The 16638-nt window shown below is 30.6% G+C and overlaps 1 protein-coding gene across 1 annotated transcript in view; it reads right to left on the minus strand.

Annotated features, from left to right (window-relative positions):
- Positions 1–15485, minus strand: part of LOC119595270 (eukaryotic translation initiation factor 3 subunit L-like) — a 24833-nt gene extending 9348 nt beyond the window's left edge. The window contains exons 1-13 of the mRNA XM_037944428.1: positions 15334–15485; positions 13374–13555; positions 12714–12940; positions 12211–12440; positions 11012–11190; positions 10713–10827; positions 10366–10419; positions 4740–4844; positions 4527–4565; positions 3992–4102; positions 3674–3823; positions 2265–2402; positions 1991–2056 (exon numbers count right to left, since the gene is read on the minus strand). Coding sequence (XP_037800356.1) covers positions 1991–2056; positions 2265–2402; positions 3674–3823; positions 3992–4102; positions 4527–4565; positions 4740–4844; positions 10366–10419; positions 10713–10827; positions 11012–11190; positions 12211–12440; positions 12714–12940; positions 13374–13555; positions 15334–15357 — 1620 coding nt within the window. The 5' untranslated portion in view covers positions 15358–15485. The remainder of the gene's footprint in view (positions 1–1990; positions 2057–2264; positions 2403–3673; positions 3824–3991; positions 4103–4526; positions 4566–4739; positions 4845–10365; positions 10420–10712; positions 10828–11011; positions 11191–12210; positions 12441–12713; positions 12941–13373; positions 13556–15333) is intronic.
- Between the last annotated feature and the right edge of the window lie 1153 nt (positions 15486–16638).

Below are 16638 nucleotides of genomic sequence, written 5' to 3' on the forward strand. Positions count from 1 at the left end.
ACCCGGGGGAAAAAAAGGGGAAAAAAAAAAGGGGGGGGGGGGGGAAAAAAGGGGAAAAAATTAAAATAAAAAAATTTTTTTTAAAAAAAAAAAAAAAAAAAAAAAATTTTTTTTTTAAAAAAATTAAAATGAAAAAAAGGGGGGGGGAAAAAAAAAAAAGGGGGGTTTTTTTTTTTGGGGGGGGAAAAAATTTAAAATTTGGGGGTTTTTTTTGGTTTAAAAAAAAAAGGGAAAAAAAAATTTTTTAAAAAAATTAACCCCCCCAAAAAAAAAAAGGGGGAAAAAAAAAAAAAAAAAGAAAAAATTAAAAAAATTTAAATTTTTTAAAAAAAATTTTTTTTTTAAAAAAAAATTTTTTGGGGGTTGGGTTTTAAAAAAATTTTTTTTTTTTAAAAAAAAAAAAATTTTTTTTTTTTTTTTGGGGGTTGGAATTTTTTAAAAAAAATTTTAAAAAAAAAAAATTTTTTAATTTTAAAAAAAAATTTTTAAAAAAATAAAAAAAAAAATTTTTTAAAAAAAAAAAAAAATAAAAAAATTTTTTAAAAAATTTTTTAAAAAAAAAAACCCCGGGTTTTGAAAAAAAAAAATTTAAAAATTTTTTTAAAAAAGGGAAATTTTTTTAAAAATTTTTTTTTAAAAAAAAAATTTTTTTAAAAAAAAAAAAAAAAAAAAAAAAAAGGGAAAAATTAACCAAAAAAAAAAAAAAAAAAATTAAATTTTAAAATGGAAAAAATTAAAAAAAAAGGGTTTTTGGGAAAAAAAAAATTTTTTAATTTTTAAAAAAAAAAAAAAAAAAAATTTTTTTTTTTTTTAAAAATTTTTAAAAAAAGAAATTAAAAAAAAAAAATTTTTTTGGGGGTTTAAAATTTTAAATTTTGGAAAAATTTAAAAAAAAAAAAATTAAAAATTTAAAAAAAAAAAAACCCCCAAAAAATGGGGAAAAGGGGGGGGGGGTTGGTTTTAAAAAAAAAATAAAGGGAAAAAAAAAAAAAAAGGGTTAAAAAATTTTTTGAAAAAAAATTTTTTAAAGGAAAAAAATTTTAAAAAGGGAAAAAAAAAAAAAATTTTTTAAAAAAAGGAAAAAATTGAAAAAAAATGGAAAGGGGGAAAAAAAAATTTTTTTAAAATTTTAAAAAAAAATGGGGAAAAATTTTTAAAAAAATTTTTTTAAAAAAAAGGGGGGAAAATTTTTAAAAAAAGGGGTTTTTTAAAAAAAAAATTTAAAAAAAAAAAAGGGAAAGGGAAAAAAAAAAAAAAAAAAATTTAAAAAAAATAAAAAAAAAAAGAAAAAAAAGAATTTTTTAAGGGGGAATTTTTTTAAGGGGGGAAAAAAAAAAAGGGGGGGAAGGGGGGAAAAAAAAGGGGGGAAAAAATTTAAAAAATTTTTTTTTGTTTAAATTGTTTGGGTGGGGAAATTTTTTTTTTTTAAATTAAAAAAAAAAAAATTTTTTTTTTTTTAAAAAAATTTTAAAAAAAAAAAAAAAAAAAGGGGGGGGTTTTTAGAAGGGAAAAAATTTAAAAAATTAAAAATTTTTAAAAAAAAGGGGGGTTTTGGGGGGGGGGAAAAAAAATTAAAAAAAATAAGGGTTTTGGTGGGAAAAAATTTAAAATTAAAAAGAAAAAATTTTTTTTTTTAAAAAAAAAAAAAAAAAGGGGTTTTTTGTTTTAAAAAAAAATTTAAAATTTTTTAAAAAATTTTTGGGGGAAAAAAAAAAAAAAGGAAAAAAGGGGGGTTTTTTAAAAAAATTTAAAAGTAAATTAAAAAAAAAAAAAAAAAAGGGGGGGAAAAAATTTTAAAAAAAATTTTTGGGGGAAATTTTTTTTTTTAAAAGGGGGAAAATTTTTTTAAAAAATTTTAAAAATTTTAAAAATTGGGGTTTTTTACAAAGGAAATTTATAGAAACTAATTACTCCATCCAACAACCTGATGGCAAAATACGCCATGCAATTGCTGTATTTCCACGCTTTTGACTCCACCATGAACCCCCACCTGATTGCCATGTCTCCACATAATATAATTGCAACCTATATTCTTAATTCTATTGTTATTCTTTGCCTGTGTTGATAACTTGTATATCATAAGTGTAGGTTTTTGCCTCTCTTTGTGACAGTGTCCTTAGATTTTCCCTGTTTTAGTGTTGTCATTTTGTAGATATATTCCTTTTTCTTTGATAACATTTTGCATAGATATATAATTTTAAACATAATACAGTCCTTCATTAGCTGCCTGTACCCACAGTTTTAACCGCTTAACTGAGGAGTACTACAAGACACAGTCGTGGCCTGATGTTGAGGACCTGTATGGAAACAAGCTGGTTGAGCAAGAAGGTCGGGATGACATCTTCCTTATCCTCTACGAGAGTTATACTATCGGCATATTTATGCTCGAGTTCCAGGAGGCCCTACCATCCCACAGCGGTTTGAATCCTATTATAACTATTGCAATCTCTTCAATTACATTCTCAGTAAGTTGTAAAGGGGTGTCTGTGTTTTATATATTGTTTAAAATTATATTTTAAAGTTTGAAAAGCCTAGTAAGTTTATTTCTGAGCTTGGCTTATCATCATCTACCACTCCTTTATTTATTATTGCCATTTGTTATAGAATGAAAGAGTTGATACTTCGTGCTTTGCAAATTACACATTTATAACATTATAGCTTTAGTAGACTTTAGCAGTCTGTGATTCATCTGCTCATCTGCATTATTATTATTAAAATATTTTTATCCCTAACAGGTGCAGAGACCCCAGTGCCTCTAGAATTACCAATCAGTGGCTCTGGGAAATCATTGATGAGTTTATTTACCAGTTCCAGTCATTCTCCCAGTTTCGCTCCAAGCTTGGCAAGAAGAGTGAACCTGAGATTGAAATGCTGAAGGAATCTCCCAAGATATGGAATGTTCACTCTGTCCTGAATGTTCTTCACTGCTTGGTTGATAAATCTAACATCAATAGGCAGCTTGAGGTGAGGTTGGAGGACTGGTAAATGGAGAGGATTTTACTTGGTTGATTAAGCAAATAAAATGTTAGATTATTTTTACATTCTTAGTCTTGGATTTTCTGTTATACTGTTGCTGATACACTTCAAATGGACTGTCTTTTTTGCATTTTTATTTCTTAGAGCTAGAGTTTTCACATTCAACCTGAAGGAGTTTTCAAAATATGATAAGAAAATGAGTCCATTAGCTTTTTATTTGGAGTAAGAAATGTGAAAAAAATATTGTGGACATTCCAAGGGAAAATTTTGGACAGTAACTTTGGCCACTTTTTTTTTTAAGCATGGGTATGGGCCTGGTCATTGGTCAAAAGTTATGTCCATAGCTTCCAACTAGAGGGAAAATCCTTGGAGTTGGATATGTGTATTCAAAAGATTATTTCCCTGTACCTTATTCATAATATGTAGCGAATTGTTTTTTTAGCAAAACATCTATTTACACTAATCTAGTGAAGTAGACTAATATAGTCCTGCTGTATTTTTGTTAGCTTACAACACCTATGCATGTAATACTAAGCATACATTCATTTTTAGTTTGTTGGACTAAACCAGGGAGGAGCTTAGCATTCTTAGGGAAGCAAAAATAAGCATGAATTGTATGAGTTATACACTTATTGTGTAATTTGCAGAAGAAATGTAAAGACTTTTTTATATTCATTCCAGAGCTAGATTTTCTTACAAAACTATAAGAATATGATGCAAATTTATGGGAAAATTTATAATGAGAGCATTCCAAGTCAGTACTATATTCATTGACAACAATGCAATGCCCAGATTTCTGAGGAAGTGCAAATTCACAATATTTTGCAGTAACCCCAATCCCAAAAAGCTGCAGGGGGAAGCATTAGAAGGCTTTTTGAATAGTGATTTTTTATTTTTCTTCCTTTCTCTCTCCCTCTCTTTTTTTAGCACACTGTCTTTCTCTTTTTTTGCTGAAACTAATGGATGGTTCTCGAAAACTTTAATTTCATTTTCAGGTATATAAACAGGTGGAGACCCAGACAGTTTTGGGCAGGGAATTTGGCCGTCCCCCTCTGTACAAGATGTTGGTTACTTCTCCTGATTGGACTCCTGAGGTTTCACTCTCTTCTTGGGGATTATTACCAAGCTTTTAAGGTAAGTTATTGTTTTAACCCGTTTTTGATGGGTCAGTGTAGACATGTCATAGAAAAGGGTCTAAACGGATGGGCAAAACTTGTACGCGCGGCGACGCGCCAGAGCGAGTGGAGCGGGACTTTCGGCTTAAGGCAGCGGACTCCCGCGCCCACTGTGGGCCCGGGTTGCCACATCTCACTAGATTTTAATTGATTTCAGTGAGTTCTTTTTCCCCGTCATTAAAGGTTAATGTGTGTATATATGTATTTGATCCATGCTTGGGGTGAGGACATTGAAGTCACAGACAGCTTTGCATACCTTGTAGTGTAGTCCATCTCTCGGACTGTCAGACAAGAAGTCAGTAGACAGATTGGTCTGGCAAAGGAGCCATGAACTTGATCAACAAGAGCATTGGAGATGTTGGTACCTATCAGGACCAAGCTATGTGTCTTCAGAGCCTTGATACTAGTTTTGCTCTATGGAAGCAAAAACCTCGTTCTTTATACTTTGTAACAAGTCTCTTCGCCGGATCACGGGATACAGTTGGCAGGACCATGTTCTAACCGACGGCTACACCAAGAGGGGGTGGCATGGGCCTGTTACTTTCATAATCTGGGACTGCCAACCGGCTATATGGGCACCTAGCTCACTTCCCTGTGGATGACTCTGCCCATCAGGTTCTTCTTGTGATAAACCGTGGGTGGAGAAGGCCCGTGGGACAACCTAGAGGTCAGGGCTTGGGCAGTAGACGAGACCTGTCACGGGAATTAGAGATGGCGAGGGCCTGCTGGAGACTCCAGTGGACCTTGGCTTGAAGTGAAGGGTGGGTCAGCCAGGACCCGTGGCATTTGCCCCTTGATGTGTTTTATTATATATGAAAAGTTATATATGTGTGTTGTGGTGGTGTGGGTGGGTGTGTGTGTGTGGTGTGGTGTGGTGTTGGTGTGTGTGTGGGGTGGGTGGTGTGTGTGGTGTTGAAGGGAGGAAGATATATAATATATATAAAAGATAATTATAATATATATTAATTATATAATGATATATGTATTTAATATGTATATATAAGTATATATAAAGATTATATATGGTATATAATTGGAAATATAAAAATGGGTAATAGATAGAGGAGAATATAAAAGGATAGAAGGATATATAATAGGATAGATATAGAGGGAGAGAGAATGGGGAAATAAGTGGTATATATATATTATATATAGATATAAGAGGGGAAAAATAACTAGAGAAAAGAAGAAAGAGATAGAGAAGATATTATAAAGATATAGAGATATATATAGATGAGATGGATATTAGAGGAAGATAATAGAGAGGAGAGAATATAGGGTATGATATTAAAATTATAGGGAAAAGGATAAAAAAGGAGATAATATAATATATTTTTATTAAAATAAGATATAGTATATGAAGAATAGGAGAAGAGGAAAAAGATGAAAAAAGGGAGAGATAGGAGAGGAGAAGATTTAGAGAGGTAGAAGAGGAGAGGATAGAGTAGAGAAAAAAGAGAGTATATAAAGATGAGTATATGAGAGATGAGATAGAAGAGGATAATATAATATATAGATATTTTAAGAGAATAGAGTATTATATAGAGAATTAAATTGAGATATAGGAGAAATAATTAAAGGGGGGGGAAAAAAAGAGTTAGAAAAAAAAATAGAGAAAGAAGAGAAGAAAGAAATAAAGAGATAATAGAAAGGAATATAATAGAGAAAAAAGGAAGATAAGATAAAGGAGAGTGAGAATAGAAAATAGAGAAAAATATAAAAAGGAAAGATATAAGAGTAAATAGAGATATAGATATAAAAGGATAGAGAGAATAGATAGAATGAAGATATAAGATAAAAAAATTTTGGAATTTTAAGATAATAAAATAGTAAGATAGAATAAAATTTAAAAGAGGAGATATATAGAATAGAATATAGAAAAAATATAAAAAAAGTTTATTATTAATTAGTAGGAGGGGAATAAAGATAAATATTAAAAATATAATATATTGAAATAGATATAAAGATAAGAAAAAATTAAAAATAAAAAATTAATAAGAAATATAAAAATAGAAATAATATAAAGAAAGAATAAATAGAAAATAATAAAAATATAATATTATAAGATATAATAATATAAATGATATAAATAATTTTATATAATAGAAAAATTATAATAATATATATATATAATATTATATAAATGTATGAATATTGTATATATAGAATAATATATATATGATTGTATGAAATTAGGTATAGATATAATATAATAAAGGTATTATATAATATATATTGAATATAGTATATAATGGATGAATGTATATATGAAAATAGTAAATATATTATATATATAATAAGAATATAGAATATAGATATAGATATATATTTTTAATAAATGTATATATATGTAATATAAAATTTAATAGGATGATAAAGTATAATATGATAATATATGATAAATATATAGATAGTATAAAATTATATATAAGTTAATATATGTATAAAGATATAAAGAATATATAATAATATGTATAAATGAATTTATATATATATTATATAAGTATATAATAAAAAATAATATAAATAAAATAATATATAATAAATAGATTATAGATAGATATAAGATAAAGGGTTAAGAAAAAAAAAGAAAGATAAAAAAGAAATAATATATATGTAAAAATATATAATAATAATATATAGAAATAAATATAAAAAAATAAATGAATATATATAAGAAAAATTATATATATATAATATTAAAATAATAAAATATAGATATATATAATAAATAGATATATATATGATAAATAGTAATATAAAGATATATAGATAATAAGATATATAAGAGAATAGTTTAAGATATATATAGAAATAAGGAAATAGAAATAAGAAAAGATAGGAATAATAAAAAGGGATAAGGGAAGAGAGAAGTATAATAAAAAAAATTTTAAGAAGAGAAAAGAAGGGAGAATAAGATAGAAGATAGGAGAAGAAAGATAAAAAGAAGAAGAAAAGAAAATATAGATAGGAGAATGAGAATAGAAGAGATAAGAAGAGAGAATAAGAGAGATAATAGAGAAGAGAAAGGAAAAGAGGGAGAGAAAAGAGAGAGAAGAGAGGAAAAAGAAAGAGAGAGAGAAGAGAGAATAGAAGAATAGAGTGAGAAGAGAGAGAGAGAGAGAGAGAAAGAAAGGAAGAGAAAAGAGAGAAAGAAAAGAAAAGAAAGAAGAGAGAGATAGAAAAGAGAGAGGAGGAGAAAAGAGGAGAAAAAGAGAGAGGAGAGAGAGAAAAGAGAAATGAGAGAGGATAGAGAGAGAAGATAAAAAAAAGAGAATGAAGTAGAAAGAAAAAGAAAAAAAAAGGGGAAAGAAGAGAGAAAAAGAGAGAGAAAAGAAAAGATAGAAGAAGATAAGAGAAAATAAAGAATAAGAAGAGAAAGAAAGAAAAAGGATAGAAGGGAGAGAAGAAGAATAGAGAGAAGAGAAAAATAAAGAATAAGAGAAGAGTAGGAGATAGAGAAATAAAGAAAGTAAAGGTAAGAAGGGGAGAAAGTAGAGAAGATAGAGAGAGAAAGAAGAGAAGATAGAGAGAGAAAGTGAAAGAGGGAAGAGAGAAGAGAGAGAGAGAGAGAGAGAGAGAGAGAAAAGAGAAAGAGAGGGGAAAGGAGATAGGAAGAGATAAGAAAGAAGGAGGGGGGAAGAAGAAAGGAGAAAGATAGGAAATAAGAAAAGAAAGAGATAGAAGAAAGAAGGGAGAAGAGAAGAAGAGAAGAAGAGAGGAAGGGAAAGAAGAAGAAAGAGAGAAAAAAAAAGAATAGAGAAGAGAGAGAGAGAAGAGAGAAAAAAAAAAAAAGAGAGAGAATAGAAAGAGGAAAAAAAAGAAAGATAAAAGAGAGAGAGAGAAAGAAGAGGAAGAGAGAGAAGAGAGGAGATAGAAAGAGAATGGGGAAAGGATAGAGAAAGAGAGAGAAGAGGAGTAAGAGAGAATGAGGAGAGAGAGGAGAAGAGAGGGAAGAAAAGTAGAAGAAGAGAGATATAGAAGAAGGAAGATAGAAAAGAAATAATAGAAAAGAAGAAAGAAAAGAGAGAGAGAGATAGAGAAAATAAAGAGAGAAAAGAGAAAAGAGAAAAGAAGAAAAGAAGAGAAAAAAATAAGATGAAGAAAAAAGGAAATATAAAAATATATAATAAAGTATAAAGAGAAGAAATAGATAATAGTAGAATAGAAGATATAAAGAGAAAAGAGAGAGGAAATAAATATAGAGGGGAAAAAAAAAAATAGAGAGATAAGAAGGAAGAGTAAAAAATAATAAGAGAGAAATAGAGAAGAAAAAGAGATGAAGAAAAAGGAAAAGAAAGAATAAAGATAAAAATAATAAATATATATAGAATAGATAAGGATAAAGTATAAAAAATATAAAAAATATAGAAAAAATAAATATAGATAGAAAGAGAAAAAAATATAAAAAGAGAAATAAAAAAGAGAAATAATAAAAATATATAAATAAAAAAAAAAAGGAATATAAGTAAAAGTAAATAATATTATAAATAAGAGAAAAATAAAAATATATATAAAATTATAAATAAGATATATAGATATATAAAATATATAAAATAATATAAATAGAAATATATAATAATATAGATAGATAAGAGAATAGATAATAGATATATAATAATAATAATATAAAATTTAATAAAATATATAAAAGATAAAAAAAAGAAATAAATATATATATAGACAAAAAGCAAAAAAACAGAAAAAAAAGAAAAAACAGAAGTAAAAAAGAATATAAGACGAAGAGAAATATATAATAACAAAAGAAAATAAAAAATTAAATATATATATATAATATATATATTAATATTATCTAATTTAAAATTTAAATAAAAATAATAGTAAGAATAAATAAAAATAATAAATTAATATTATGAAATATAGAAAAAGGAATAAGAGATAAATTTTAAAGAGAGAAGATAAAGATATAAGAAGAATAATAGAAAGTATATATATTTAATGGGAATTTTGATAAATGAAAATTTATATAATATAGATATATAATAAATTTTAATATAATAATATAAGAATAAAAAATAAGAATATAAATAGAAAAAAATATAAAAATAAAATATAATATATAAATAAATGAACATATAATAATAAAAAATATAATTAAAATATATATATAAATATATATAATATATATATAAAAAATATAAATAAAAAATAATAAATAAATAAAATATAGATAAATTATATAAATAATAATTAAAAATTAAAATAATATAATAAAAATAATATAATTTTAATTTTTATATAAATAAATAATTTTAATATAAAAAAATAGAAAATTTTAATATATAATGATATAGAAATTATATAGATAATATATTTATAATAAATATAGAATAATATATAGATAATATATATATAAATAATATAATATAAAATATAATATAAGGGAAATAATTATAGAAGATAAAATAATAAATAATAATATAGATATATATAAAATAAAAATATAAATAATTAAAATTTATAAATAATAAATAATAAATAATTAAATAAAAATATATTTTAATATATAAATATTATAATAAATATAGAGTATAGATATATTAAAAAAATATAATAAAAAATTAATAAATATAATATAATATAATAAATAATATAAAATATTAATTAATAAAATAATAAAAAATTTAAATTAATATAAAATTTTATATAATATATATATTAATAATAAATATAATTATAAATATATATAATATATAATATAAAATAATATAAATATAATAAATATAAATATAAATATAATTAATATAAATAATATAATATATATATATAAAATAAAAATACAAAATAATATAAATTAATATAAAAGATTAATAAAGATAAAAACAAAGGATATACATATAAAAATTAAGAGGAAATAATATATCTAAGAAATTTTATAATTATAAAAAAATAAACCCAAAACCACACAAAACACACACACACACACACACACACACACACACACACACACACACACACACACACACACACACACATATATATATACATTTCATATATAAATACATATCATCATCAAGGGGCTAATGCCAACTGGGGTGCATGGCTGCACCCACCCTTCACTTCAAGCCCCAAGGGTCCAACATGGTGAGCCTCCAGGCAGGCCCTCGGCCCATCTCTAATTCCTCGTGACAGGTCTCGTCTAGCTGCCCAAGTCATGACCTCCTAGGTTGTCCCACGGGCCTTCTCCACCCACGGTTGTATCACAAAGAGAGAACCTGATGGGCAGAGTCATCCACAGGGAAGTGAGCTAGGTGCCCATATAGCCTGAGTTGGCAGTCCCAGATTATGCAAGTAACAGGCCCCATGCCAGTCTCTTGGTGTAGCCGTCGGTTAGACACATGGTCCTGCCAACTGTATCCCATGATCCGGCGAAGAGACTTGTTACAAAAGGTATCAAGACGAGGTTTTGCTTCCATAGAGCAAAACTAGTATCAAGGCTCTGAAGACACATAGCTTGGTCCTGAATAGGTACCAACATCTCCAAATGCTCTTGTTGATCAAGTTCATGGCTCCTGTTGCCAGACCAATCTGTCTACTGACTTCTTGGTCTGACAGTCCCGAGAGATGGAGTACACTATCAAGGTATGCAAAGCTCTCTGTGACTTCAATGTCCTCACCCCAAGCATGGATCAAATACATATATACACACATTAACCTTTTAATGACGGGAATAAGAACTCACTGAAATCAATTAAAATCTAGTGAGATGTGGCAACGGCCCAACAGTGGGCGCGGGAGTCCGCTGCCTTAAGCCGAACGTCCCGCTCCACTCGCTCTGGCGCGTCGCCGCGCGTACAAGTTTGCCCATCCGTGAGACCCGTTTTCTATGACATGTCTACACGTGACCCATCAATAACGGGTTAAAACAATAACTTACCTTAATAGCTTGGTAATAATCCCCAAGAAGAGAGTGAAGCCTCAGGAGTCCAATCAGGGAGAAGTAACCCAACATCTTGTACAGAGGGTGACGGCCAAATTCCCCTGCAACACTGTCTGGGTCTCCACCTGTTGTATATACCTGAAAATGAAAAGTTAAAGTTTTCGAGAACCATCCATTAGTTCAAGCAAAAAAAGGAGAAAGACAGTGTGCTAAAGAAAGAGAGGGAGAGAGAAAGGAAGAAAAATAAAAACTCACTATTCAATAAGCCTTCTAATGCTTCCCAAGCCTGCAGCTTTTTGGGGGATTGGGTTACTGCAAAATATTGTGAATTTGCACATTCCCTCAGAAATCTGGGCATTGCATTGTTGTCAATGAATATAGTACTGACTTGGAATGCTCTCATTATAAATTTTCCCATAAATTTGCATCATATTCTTATAGTTTTGTAAGAAAATCTAGCTCTGGAATGAATATAAAAAAGTCTTTACATTTCTTCTGCAAATTACACAATAAGTGTATAACTCATACAATTCATGCTTATTTTTGCTTCCCTAAGAATGCTAAGCTCCTCCCTGGTTTAGTCCAACAAACTAAAAATGAATGTATGCTTAGTATTACATGCATAGGTGTTGTAAGCTAACAAAAATACAGCAGGACTATATTAGTCTACTTCACTAGATTAGTGTAAATAGATGTTTTTGCTAAAAAAAACAAATTCGCTACATATTATGAATAAGGTACAGGGAAATAATCTTTTGAATACACATATCCAACTCCAAGGATTTTCCCTCTAGTTGGAAGCTATGGACATAACTTTTGACCAATGACCAGGCCCATACCCATGCTTAAAAAAAAAAGTGGCCAAAGTTACTGTCCAAAATTTTCCCTTGGAATGTCCACAATATTTTTTTCACATTTCTTACTCCAAATAAAAAGCTAATGGACTCATTTTCTTATCATATTTTGAAAACTCCTTCAGGTTGAATGTGAAAACTCTAGCTCTAAGAAATAAAAATGCAAAAAAGACAGTCCATTTGAAGTGTATCAGCAACAGTATAACAGAAAATCCAAGACTAAGAATGTAAAAAATAATCTAACATTTTATTTGCTTAATCAACCAAGTAAAATCCTCTCCATTTACCAGTCCTCCAACCTCACCTCAAGCTGCCTATTGATGTTAGATTTATCAACCAAGCAGTGAAGAACATTCAGGACAGAGTGAACATTCCATATCTTGGGAGATTCCTTCAGCATTTCAATCTCAGGTTCACTCTTCTTGCCAAGCTTGGAGCGAAACTGGGAGAATGACTGGAACTGGTAAATAAACTCATCAATGATTTCCCAGAGCCACTGATTGGGTAATTCTAGAGGCACTGGGGTCTCTGCACCTGTTAGGGATAAAAATATTTTAATAATAAATAATGCAGATGAGCAGATGAATCACAGACTGCTAAAGTCTACTAAAGCTATAATGTTATAAATGTGTAATTTGCAAAGCACGAAGTATCAAACTCTTTCATTCTATAACAAATGGCAATAATAAAATAAAGGAGTGGTAGATGATGATAAGCCAAGCTCAGAAATAAACTTACTAGGCTTTTCAAACTTTAAAATATAATTTTAAACAATATATAAAACACAGACACCCCTTTACAACTTACTGAGAATGTAATTGAAGAGATTGCAATAGTTATAATAGGATTCAAACCGCTGTGGGATGGTAGGGCCTCCTGGAACTCGAGCATAAATATGCCGATAGTATAACTCTCGGTAGAGGATAAGGAAGATGTCATCCCGACCTTCTTGCTCAACCAGCTTGTTTCCATACAGGTCCTCAACATCAGGCCACGACTGTGTCTTGTAGTACTCCTCAGTTAAGCGGTTAAAACTGTGGGTACAGGCAGCTAATGAAGGACTGTATTATGTTTAAAATTATATATCTATGCAAAATGTTATCAAAAGAAAAAAGGAATATATCTACAAAATGACAACACTAAAACAGGGAAAATCTAAGGACACTGTCACAAAGAGAGGCAAAAAACCTACACTTATGATATACAAGTTAATCAACACAGGCAAAGAATAACAATAGAATTAAGAATATAGGTTGCAATTAATATTATGTGGAGACATGGCAATCAGGTGGGGGTTCATGGGTGGAGTCAAAAGCGTGGGAAATACAGCAATTGCATGGCGTATTTTGCCATCAAGGTTGTTGGATGGAGTAATTTAGTTTCTTATAAATTTCCTTTAGTGAATAATAATAATAATCATTGTGTTATCACTTCACAAACAACTACAACATAAAGTCAAGAACTTACTCAACATAAAGAGGAGGGATGTCATAGACATTGCCATCCCTTATTGCATCTCTGAAATAAGTAATGTATTTCTTGACCTCTTCGGGTATGGAGTAGGTTGGGTAGTGGCCTCGGTCCCCATACTCCTCTAACCTGTCGGCATACTGGTAGTTCTCGGCTGCCTCAAGGGGATAACTTTCATACTGAAATGAAAACCATTATATATACAGTATCATATACCAAATACTTAGATATGTTTCATCCTGTAATTTTCCTAATTTCTTCATGCAATTTTTAAAATCTTTCTTCACAGTTATCTAAAAATAACAAGTAAAATGTTTTAGAGACAATGGATACTACATGCAATTTTACAAGCTAATGTATTTGAAATTCATGTATTAGAAAAAAAGGAAAATTTAGAATGTCCCCCAACCAAATATTTTTTGACATGCCTTTTATTTTTTTTAGTGATGCATTAATGTTTTGATTCATTATGTACCACTCTCATCACAACTGTCTAGTTCTCTGGTTATATCTATCACTCATCCCTAATGACCTTGTGGGACCTTTGGGATGTGAGGTTTTTGTTTTTTTTTGGTTGGGGGAGCATGAAAGCCTGTTCTGTGCATTTAATAAGAGGTAAAAAACTAACAAAAAACACAAACAAAAATCAACGAAGAGGTGCATAACACAACTGGAGCAAGAACATGGGGAAGTTAGGAGTGTTCTTAACAATCAACTGCATTTAACAAAAACATTGGAGTTACTTATTTGAATATTGCTTTGATTTCATAAAAGTAAAGGTAAAACAGAAAGGTAAAAGGAAACAGTATGGTAAGGTAAGGTATGGTAAACTAAGCACTACATGCATCACCAGAAAAGCTTAAGGCACAGCAGAAAGTTGTTGGGTGAAACTATAAACAGAACAAAAACAAATCCTATGCAGAAGGCAACGCATTAGAATAATAATGTATATAGAGTTCAAATAAAAACTATAAAGAGCAATTGCAATGACTGTGCAATGCTTAATAGCAATGTACTTTCTCTCTCTGCTGTCTAACTCTCTAGAACTACTAATTTAAAATGAGTATGTATTTAACTTTCTATTTGCCATAAAACAGATATTCAAGAATTTATCATGACATTAATTCCATATACATTTCATTGTTTGGGTGATGGCTAAGGAATGAAAAAAAAAATACAGTATTTGTTAACAAGCACAATGCATCCTGCAGAGACGAAGTCTCAAAACAAGATTCACATATGAAGGGAACCCAATATTCCAAACATGAACTTTCCTAACTCTTATTTAATTCCACCTTTATTAGCACTTTGTGCCAGCTTATAAAAAATGCAACAATTAGAACTCTGGCTCTGAGAGGTTGTTGTGGACTTTGAGAAGTGAATATGAGGCCACAGCAACTGTAAACGTGTTTGTCTATTCACCTTTTATCTGTGTGTCATCCTCAGTAACATTAACCAAAACTACTTTAACAGGTTCATTGGACATGAACACAAATAACTAACATTTTTCTATATTCCAAAAACTTTTACTGCTTCCACAAACTGACAAGTAGACTACTGTAGAAAATGAGTCCTGGGCAAAAACATGTAAAATATTTCACCCAAAGCTTTTAGACGCTACTACATAATTTTAGACCAGAAAGATCAGAAACTGGCTACCAGCTGCCGGTCAAATAAGTAAACAGTTTACTTCTATAACCCATTCGTAGATTACTGTAAAACAAAGGTGACAAAAAACATAGAAAAATGACACTCTATGCGATACAGAATCTGCAGAATAATCATTGTTAAAGATGTGAATCCAAGTTTTTACAAAACACCGGGAAAAATACCGTCTGAGTGAGAAAGAATCAACAGTCACGTCATTTGCGACTGAATTTCACTCACTTCTACACTCAAAATACCCTTCAAGTGGCTAGAAACCCTCTAACTCCATCCTTATGGCCCCATTTCTTACCTCGTCCACAAACTCGTTATACATTTTGGTGAGTTTTTACCCCAAATATTGGGATACTTTGGCTCTCACAAAATGCGGTGTTGACGTCCGAGGAAGGAGGAACGGAGCCGCTCGCTGATTGGCCGGAGGATCCAAAGCCCGACCGAAACCGAACGCTGATTGGTGGAAAACACTCGCTGGAACAAGTGAAGCTCGGAATCCGCTTTCAAGGTGATTTCGCAAACGTAGTTCAGGAATCACGTGTTTCTAATGAGAGAGAATCAGAGAGAGAGAGAAGGAGAGAGAGAGAGAGAGAGAGAAAGAGAAAGAGAGAGAGAGAGCAAGAGAGAGAGAGAGAGAGTGAGTGAGTGAGTGGTTGTGTGTGTGTGTGTGTGTGTGTGTGTGTGTGTGTGTGTGTGTGTGTGTGTGTGTGTGTGTGTGGTGTGTGTGTGTGTGTGTGTGTGTGTGTGTGTGTGTGTGTGTGTGTGTGTGTGTGTGTGTGTGTGTGTGGTGGTGGTGAGTGTTGAGTGTGTGAGTGAGTGAGTGTGAGTGAGTGAGTGATGTGGTGAGAGTGTGGAGAGAGTGTGTGTGTGTGTGGTGAGTGGAAGTGTGTGTGATGGAGAGGAGTTGTGTGTGAGGTTGATTGAGTGAGTGAGAGAGTTAGTGAGTGAGTGAGAGAAAGAGAGAGTGAGAGAGAGAGAAGAAAGAGGGAGAGGAGAAAAAGAGAGAGAGAAGAAAGAGGGAGAGGAGAGAGAGAGAGAGAGAGAGGGACAGACAGACAGAGAGAGAGAAACAGTGAGTGAGAGTGAGTGAGTGAGTGAGAGAGAAAGAGAGAGAGAGTGAGAGAGAAAGAGGTGTGCAGTTGTCAGCTGTTATGCCACTGTCAAGGAGCCTCTGGACTCCCGACAGTGCCAATGCAAAGCACTTCCACCTTGACACTTTTCACTTACATAGTTGGCGCTTGGAAGCTGCGCGGTATCGAAAGGATCGAAAGTTTACACGTAGTACCATTGTCAAGGAGTCTTTGGACTCTCGACAGTGCTTTTACCTTGACACCTTTCACTTACATAGTTGGCACTTGATAAAGAAAAAGCAAGAGAGTGAAAGAGAGAGAGAGAGAGAGAGAGAGAGAGAGAGAGAGAGAGAGAATATAGGATGTGGATAATTCTATTTCTGTTAGGGGATGTGGATAATTCTATTTCTGTTACCAGTGGACCACGTGGCTGGTTACCACGCGGATCCAAAGTCCCAAATAAGAACCACCCGCTCAGCGAGGGCGGAGGTCACATTTTATATCTGACCTCGTATGACCGGGAGTTCATCGCC

Source organism: Penaeus monodon, chromosome 35, assembly GCF_015228065.2.
Source record: "Penaeus monodon isolate SGIC_2016 chromosome 35, NSTDA_Pmon_1, whole genome shotgun sequence".
Taxonomy (NCBI): domain Eukaryota; kingdom Metazoa; phylum Arthropoda; class Malacostraca; order Decapoda; family Penaeidae; genus Penaeus; species Penaeus monodon.